The sequence below is a fragment of the Castanea sativa genome, chromosome 4 (assembly GCF_040712315.1).
Source record: "Castanea sativa cultivar Marrone di Chiusa Pesio chromosome 4, ASM4071231v1".
Taxonomy (NCBI): domain Eukaryota; kingdom Viridiplantae; phylum Streptophyta; class Magnoliopsida; order Fagales; family Fagaceae; genus Castanea; species Castanea sativa.
Window position 1 is genome coordinate 5,784,049 of NC_134016.1, and position 8,438 is coordinate 5,792,486.

At 38.0% G+C, this 8,438-nt stretch overlaps 1 protein-coding gene and 1 long non-coding RNA gene across 3 annotated transcripts; one reads left to right on the forward strand and one right to left on the reverse strand.

Moving 5' to 3' along the window:
- The first annotated feature begins 766 nt into the window (after positions 1-766).
- LOC142631451 (uncharacterized) lies at positions 767-1,493 on the forward strand. The gene is made up of 2 exons (XR_012843611.1): positions 767-1,078; positions 1,167-1,493. It is a non-coding gene; the product is annotated as an uncharacterized LOC142631451 (long non-coding RNA).
- A 4,488-nt stretch (positions 1,494-5,981) lies between these two features.
- On the reverse strand, positions 5,982-8,438 carry LOC142632316 (uncharacterized). Of its 2 annotated transcripts, XM_075806755.1 has the most exons (4): positions 7,900-8,438; positions 7,475-7,701; positions 7,032-7,092; positions 5,982-6,915 (listed from the first exon to the last, which is right to left on the reverse strand). In XM_075806755.1, the coding sequence occupies exons 1-4, from the start codon at positions 7,903-7,905 to the stop codon at positions 6,277-6,279; spliced, it is 933 nt and encodes a 310-aa protein (XP_075662870.1). In that variant the 5' UTR covers positions 7,906-8,438; the 3' UTR covers positions 5,982-6,276. The 2 variants fall into 2 exon arrangements, with proteins under 2 accessions (XP_075662870.1, XP_075662871.1); XM_075806756.1 differs by lacking the exon at positions 7,900-8,438 and having other exon boundaries at positions 5,982-6,922; positions 7,475-7,516.

Consider the following 8,438-nt stretch of genomic DNA (forward strand, 5'->3'; position numbering starts at 1 on the left):
GTATATCGTAAGTTATGATGGGTTCGAAAGAAAGTTACAAACTAGCATCTCGAGTTTCACAAACTCGATTTCAATCTAAAACTCAAGGGTTAAAGACTCGATTCCTACTTGGTGAGTTGGCAGTATAACACCACATAGATCTCGAGTCTTAGAGAGTCGACTTCCAAAAAGTAAAACCGAGTCTCTAAGACTCGATTTTGTACTTGAAGAATCGTGTCTGAAGAAGAACAGAGACAATTTGAATTTGAAGAGGCACGATCTGGTCTTCAGATTTGCCGTCGAAGAATGAAGAAGAAGGAAAAAATAAAACGCAAGGAAGAAGAAGGAGAAGAAACCCAGCAGAACGTTGAAGAAACCCAGCAGAACGTTGAAGAAACCCAAAGATTAAGAACGGTGAAACTCGAGTTTTTAAAACAATAAAACTTGAGTCTTAAAAGCTTTCACGTAGATTTTTCGTCTACATCAGCTCCCACCGTTTACAAATTGAGACTTAAAAACTCGAGTTTTATCTTAGAACTCGAGTTTTAAATACTCAAAATACTATTTTTTATCATTATTTTGAAACGTGACAACTAACTAAATTTTTTTATATTTAATGTTATTTGAAAAAAAAAAAAAATTTTATGAAATGGTTCATATTTAAGTGGTACCGTACCCCACGATTAACAATAAAACCCAAACCCTGTTTTATTTTCTTCTTTTTTTTCTCGTTTATTTTGGGGATGAATAGGATCCTTTCCTTCAAGATTATCCGGTGTGGCATTTTTTAAACACGGTAGACTGATCTATTGGCTATTCTGGTGTGGGTGGGGGTCCTATTACTTTACTCTCTAGCGTCTAGAAGGCTAGGAAATTTCCTAGAAACGAAAGGTCTACATTCTCAAACCCTAAATTGGCGAGATCTGAGAAGAAAGGGATGAAGTCAGTATCTCCGGAACAATCATTGCTTCAAGAAAGCCTTCTTCCCCGTTCAAGCAAAGTTGGGGTTTCAAATTTCTTTACCTTATGGCCCATGAAATTAACTCTTTACGTCTCTTCCTCGGCAGCTACAGTTTCTCTGCTTCTTCCACAACAAATGGTAGACGGAACGACAGTTCCATCCTTGTTCAGAGACCTACCGAATCTCTATCAAATATTTCTAATCTCCACCGTGTTCGCGTTTGTAGGCGCCTTCAGTTCCCTGATGATCCAACACAAACCTAGGGTTGAACGATTTTTCAGGATTATTGCCGTTGCTTCCATTTTGTTTGCACTAGCAATTGTCCTCTACGTCACAGCTCTCTTGTTACTATGAGGGTAACCCAATGACTCCGGCCAATCTCTCAAAAGTCCATCGACAATCTCCCATGCTTTATTAAAATGGTATTTTTCTGCTTATTTAATAAATAATTTAGCTTATTTGTGGGTTTTCTTTTCTTTCAGTTTGTTGTTTATAATTTGCATTTTCTGTTGGAAAACAATCTGTTTGATGTTTGAATGTAAATATTTGACGAGTTCCAGAGTAGTGTAGGAGGAAGCATCTTGAATAATTTTACCAGCTTCACCTCCACATTGCATGGTGCATATAACACCTACACTCCACCCCCAATAATTCTTATGCCTTCAACCTTGACATTAGTATCAACTTTAACACCACCCTTCCCATGCCTTCAACTTTGACATTAGTATCAACTTTAACACCACCTGGGAGGGGAACATGAGCAATTCTACATTCACACAAAATTAAATTTCACAACATTTGAGATGATAGGCAAGCTTTTCCTGTTTCTTATTTAGATCCACCATACTAGTGACTTTATTTTTTTACCTACCATTAACAATCTATCACATTGACTAGGTATGAAATTTTTTGTCGAAGTTTTTTTCTTTAGACTTTCTCAAGAATATAGCAAATAATTAAAAAAATGTATACATTTTATTTTTTATGCCTTTCCATTCCCTCTCCTCCTCTTCCTTTCCTCCACCCCCCCTTCAGCCTAACCTGCCCCTCCCCAAATCTTGAGATAAGAGAGAGTGCCATTCTGTGAAAGCTCATCTCATTTGCTTCATGCTGAACTCTGGCTTTTAAGACCACACTAAAATGATTACTTTATATTAAGCATCCAGCGTTTCCTCATTTATAGATATTAAAACTTAAAGATTAACCCCAGGTGCAATTTAAATAATTGATAACACTAATATAATTACGTTATTTGAATCCTTGGGCATTTTCTCTTGAATTATATTAATTTGAAATATATCCGCATACATACATATCAAAATTTGGATTGGTGACACAAACACGGTACAAGATCCAACAAGCACTATGCAATTGACAAAGTAGATAAATTGAACAAAGAACAGTATCTAATTCTTGAATCTAACACTCCGACTGTTTGCGACATTAATTCCAGAAGCTTCTCCACCATAAGGACCAATAGGTTTCTTGATCTCCTGCACCTGCCCTTTCCGGCGAAGATCCATCTATCTATTCTTTCACCCACTTTTAATTATCTTATACTTGAGAGGAAATTTTACCACCAAAACAGTAGTAGATCACCACCTGCGATGTTAGAGTGATTTGAGCACATAAACAACAACAAAAAATTTAGTAACCTTGAAGTAACAGAGAAATCAATTTTGCAGCTGGAGGTTTGTAAATCAACTTATATCACAATTTTTTCATAGTGGATTTGACAAGCTAGGCTAGCCCTTGGGAGTCTTTTTTTTAATTGGATTTTCACTTTGTGAACAATACCTCGTCTCTAATGTGTGGTTGTTCTTGTGAATTTTTTTTTTTTATTACTGTCTCATCCGTATCACAATTTTTTCTAATGTGTGGTTGTTTTTTCACAGTTTTATTGGGAAAGTAGGATCAGCATGCTTTAGAAGGGTTAGCTGTTACAGACTTACAGCATGGAATGTTCGGTATCTACAAAATACTACTCCTTAAGAAGCAAAAATGTATGATTAGCATGCTCTGTACTAAAGGTATCTCAGTTGTAAATACCAGTTTACCTTCGCACCGTGGAGCTGCAACTTGCTTATGAGATTTTTTTTTTTTTTTTTTTTTTTTAAAACGGATAATTACACTTTACCCACTTGTGGTTTGCTTTTAATTTGGCTTGCCTACCCGTGGTTTTAATTTTGACACTTTACCCACCCGAGGTTCAATCTGTTACTGCTTCGTAACCCACCTTCCTGTCTGCCGTTACTCTAACACGTTTTCTTTCAAAATCAAAATACAAAATAGATCAAAAAGTTAGGGTTTTAAATGAAAATATAAGTTTTTACCATCACATCCCATGGCAGCAAGCCCCAACCAAAAAGGGAGAAAAGAAAAAGGTTGAAAACACATTAGAAGTTTATCAATAAACAAGTACCCACTCGAATAAAATTCTAGCAGCAAATAATCTTGGACTTCCAGACCCAAACCACTCAAAATTCCATCTACCTTCCAGAAAGGGTGACCTGGATAGCTGAGGAAACGAATTAGCATCTCACACTAAATACATTCATCTGAAAATTCCTTGTTCAAATGGGCACCTACGTTGTTGGTCTTGGTGTCGGATTGAGCTGCTCCAGACCAGTTATCCTCTCATTCACATCAATGCGCTGCATTTTCCTCGTCTTACCAGTTACTAAGGCTTCAAAACCCCCAGAATCTTTAAACTGAAACCATTGTTCCACAAACAAATAACAATGAGCTTGAGCATTTGCAAAAGACCCAAATGTCCAGAAAATCAAATATTTACCAATGTAAAAAATTGAAATTAATATAGGAGCCTTTAATTGAAATCAAATATTTGCTTAAGCAATTTCTTTTCTCCCTTTTTGGTTGGGGCTTGCTGCCTTGGGATGTGATGGTAAAAACCTCAGATTTTCATTTAAAACCCTAACTTTTTGACCTGTTTTGTGTTTTGATTTTTAAAGAAAACGTGTTAGAGTAACGGCAGACAGGGAGGTAGATTACGGAGCAGTAACGGATTGAACCTCGGGTGGGTAAAGTGTCAAAATTGAAATTACGGGTAGGCAAGTCAAATTAGAGGCAAACCACAGATGGGTAAAGTATAATTATCCAAAAAAAAAGTAAAAAGGTTAAAAAAAAATTATGCTCCAAAGAACTTTTTTATTTTATTTTTTTAAATCTCAACCTTTAAAACCCAATTGCTACCAATTGCAAGGTGGGCTTGTAATATATCTCAATCCGAAAGACTCAGAAATGTCACTATTTGGGAAGGTTTTTTCTTACTTGTCTGTTGCCAAACCCAACTGTATAGCTCCCTGTTCCTCTGGTGTGCGGATCTGGGTGCTGGTCACAACCCCAACCCCTGTCACTGTTTAGGGTCGGCTCATCATTTGGACCTTGCCTACTCCATTTGTCCCCTTCACTCGAACCAATCTTCCCCCTTGACCTTTAACACTGTTGTTGCCTGTTGGCAACTATGATGACGGTAGTATAACCATAATTCTTCGTGGTAATGTCTATGACGCGTAGAGGAGGACGCCTGGCAAGATCGCTTTTTTTGAGCTCGAAATATGAGAAACCCTTACGAGTTTGGTACTGCACTTTCGGACCACGACAATTTATTTTCATATTGAGCCAACGCTAATTCAATATCCGCCAATAGTTTTCCGAAATTGCTTCACAATACTTCCAGAAGTTGAAACTTCTTTCATGGTAAGAATCCATGGTAATTGTAGTGTTTCTTTTTCTGATTAGTGAGCAATTGAAAAAAGCTTTTGTGTAGAGAAATCAACACAAAAATGGAGAAGAGATTTTCTTATCCAATAAGCTCTTGATCTCTACAAGGCAAGCAATCACAGGATGATCACGAATGGGCTGCCGTTCATACTTAAGAAGAAAACAGAACTCATAGTTTGGCAATACGAGATCACAGGGAGCTGCTTCACCTCCAAATAACGCACTCCTTCCATGAGTCCCTTCTTTTAAACCATCTTACAACATGAAAGCATGTACAATACTGACTGCTAAGAAACCAATTAAATGCAATTATACATTTTACAACCTTTGTGTGTGTGTGTGTGTGTGTGTGTGTGTGTGTGAGAGAGAGAGAGAGAGAGAGAGAGAGAGAGAGAGAAACTATACATGAAAATTGGTGACGACTCTGCAGGACGCAAAAAATGAAGAGTAAGAACTAAGAACCACAATTATATAAGCCCAAAACTTTATATTGGATGGTTGGGACAATGTAATGAGCCAGATCCACAAGCATTTTAACTTTCAAACATTTTAAAATCATTTGAAAGCCAACAAAAATTCCAGGACTTATATTAAGCATCCCATATCAAAGAGAAACCTATTTTCAACCCCCTCTAGATACCACAGATAATCAACATAGAACACAACACAACGCAAGCCCCTCTAAAAGGAATAATTCAGAGCTAATTCAATCCATTACCAGGCACACACCATCTAAATCATCCTTATTGAAGCAATGCACATTATACCTCTTACATTAAAATGGTCAAAGAGGAACAGATAATAACCATACTTAGAAGTGGATTCACTTTTCTTTCAAGCTGTTCGATTGCTTCATTCAGCTCATACAAAAAGCCAACTAATTCTGAAGCAGAACTATGGGATCAAAACTTAACCAAACATAAGTTAGTTCGGCTGGAGTTGAATAACAGAAACAGACATTTTTAGAAAGCAGTGATTAAAGGCATCCAAAAGAAATGAAACCCAGCAAAATAGCTTATGAGCATATGTAAAGCAAAAAAAAGTTAGATTAAGATTAAAAAAATATTAAAATCTAAAAATACCAAAGGCAAGCATGTATTTGTTCCATACAACCAATATAAGAAATTCAATGCCTTACTCTGTAGAAAACCGACCACATAAGTAAAACACCTCCTATAAATACTTAACTAGGCTCAAACATTGAGAACAACATTGAGCTGAGGGCACGATGAGGAGCTCAATAGAAACAGTCAAAAAGAAATTGGATGTGGATGAAGCATCTCTTAATCAACAACTACAAATACTGAACATCTTTAGATAACATATTAATATGATAATACATTCTGTTTCTGCCTCTAGTTAGCTGTACAGAATCAGCACCAGACACTAAAGAAAAAGTCCATCCATAGGTATATATCATGTAGAGCTAAATAGAAGCAGAATGTCAATGGAGGAGCACTTAAACAACAACCTCAAACGGTTAACATCTTTAATTGCAGAATGAGTTTCTTTTCTTTTTTTCAAATCAAACGAGAGGACGTACAGACGTGAAATACAATATAGGTAAGGAATAAATTCCACCACAACCTTGTTTATGGCATGAATGATAACACAGAGGCAGCCAATACAACAAGACAAGCCAGGATGATGATCCTGAGCGAGAGTTTTATACCCATCATTAATAGGAAACCAATAGCTGCAGCAGCTGCTCCTACCCCGCCCAAAATTTCGGCAGCCCTTCGGCTTATATAACGACTTGGAAAGAGAACGACATAGAGGCAGAGGAAACCCACTAAGTTTGTAACCAATACAGCGGTAAATAGTTTCTGAGCCAAAGGTGATAGCTCACCTAAACTGAGGGCAAAGATAGCAGAAGTTGATTGGACAGCGACAGTAATGAATGTGGCAACCAATGTCATGTTGCTCGAGTTCCTCACTCTCCTTCTAGTTCCACTTTCCAACTCACCAACCCTGCGTCTGTCTTCATCATTTCCTTCATCCCTATCGGCCTCATCATGTTCATTTCCACCTACGCGTCTGCTTATCCCTTCATTTGTGTCTGTGCCACCACTACCTGTACTTTGACCACTCTCATCACTTCCACTTCTGGCTCCACTTCCTCCATTATGTCTGCTTGAACTTGCTTCTTGGCCCTCAACAGTAGTACCCCCGGTTCTTCCAATGTGTGGAGTCAGATCAAAGTCCCGATCAATTTCCCCACCATCTCGGCCCTGAACACTGCCACTATTCTCCATTAGCAGCAAATTTGGCAGGAAAAATATGATAAGAGTCTGGACACAGTGATCAATAACAAAGATCTAAAAAATGGTGAAAATGGGGGGGTCACCTGATAAGTGATCTGGTGAATTCCATCAACTGGTTCAGGAGAAGATGAGCCTGCTGAGGTTCTACAGAAGCAAACGTGTTTTCAGAATACAAGACTACCAGAACAAGGGAGAATCTAAGCATGTAGCAAAGGCAATTAGACATTTGACTAGCACTCATAAAACATAAAATTTGCAAGACAACATAACGATAATGATAATAATAACATTAATAGTGAAACACATGCACATAAACATATGGAGACGGAGAGAAATCTATAGCACATGAGATTAAATCTTAATTGTATAATACAGCACAAAGGGACTTGGACGAGTTATTGTTCTTATTCATAGATGTAATAGGAAATAAAAACCCATAGAGGGAACATTGTAATCCGAGCAACCTGACTATAACTATTAGGAGGTAGCAAAATGCACAGCAGCAAATCACAGTGCAGAAACACACCTTGAAGCTCGTCGTTGTTCAACTTGCTTGTAATATTCATCATCTGAATCTCCTGTATCACCATTCCCCATGTCCAGATTCCGATTAGCCTCAAAATTGTCAACTGCATGCCCAACATCATCCTTAGATTTGGTTTCAGCTCCAGCCAATGGCGGGCGAAAATTCTTCCTCCAGCTTTCACCAATATCATTCCTCTCGGATAAATAAACATCATCACCAGAAAGCACCTTCCAAAGAGATTGAATACAAATGTTATTTCAATAATGAATTTATGAGTATCCTTTAAAACCCAATTGCTACCAATTGCAAGGTGGTATATCCCCAACTTGTAATCTCAATCTCCTGAAATGTCAATATATGCAGCGACAGTTGATTGAATAAGAAAATTAATGTCCGTATAACACTATTTAACGGTTTTTCCTTACTTGCATTTTGCCAAACTCAACTGTAGAGCTCCCTGTTCCTCTGGCGTGTGGATCTGGGTGCTGGTCGCTGTGTAGGGTCAGCTCATCATTTGGACCTTCGCCTACTCCATTAGTCCCCTTCACTCGAACCAATATTCCCCTTGATATATAACACTATCATCGGGGACTTTGATGACGATACCACCATTGGCAAGATCGCTTTTTTTGAGCTCGATATATGAGAAACGCTTACGAGTTTGCTTTGGAACAGGAGGACTCACTTTAATATCTTGCCAACCCTCATCCAATATCCGCGAACTTGACGTTTCCCCAATTGCTTCCGAAAACTTGTCAGCCCCAGACCCATGCGACATCCGCCAGGTAATTCCCGGAAATCGAGGATAAGAGCGGTGGGGCTTACGGGAGTCGAAATGCCTCTTAAGGTATGAATACATGGCAATTGCAGTGTTCCTTTTTCTGATTAGCGAGCAATTGAAGAAGAAATGGCTTTTTGAGTATAAGAAATCAACACAAAAATCTGAAATATTTTTCAAAACAAC

Excerpts from the sequence above, each read along its gene's own strand:
- LOC142632316 (XM_075806755.1), bottom strand. Across the intron at positions 7,093-7,474 it reads GAACAACGACGAGCTTCAAG|AACCTCAGCAGGCTCATCTT; the intron begins GTGTGTTTCTGC and ends TTGCTTCTGTAG. Across the intron at positions 6,916-7,031 it reads TTCACCAGATCACTTATCAG|GGCCGAGATGGTGGGGAAAT; the intron begins GTGACCCCCCCA and ends GGCAGTGTTCAG.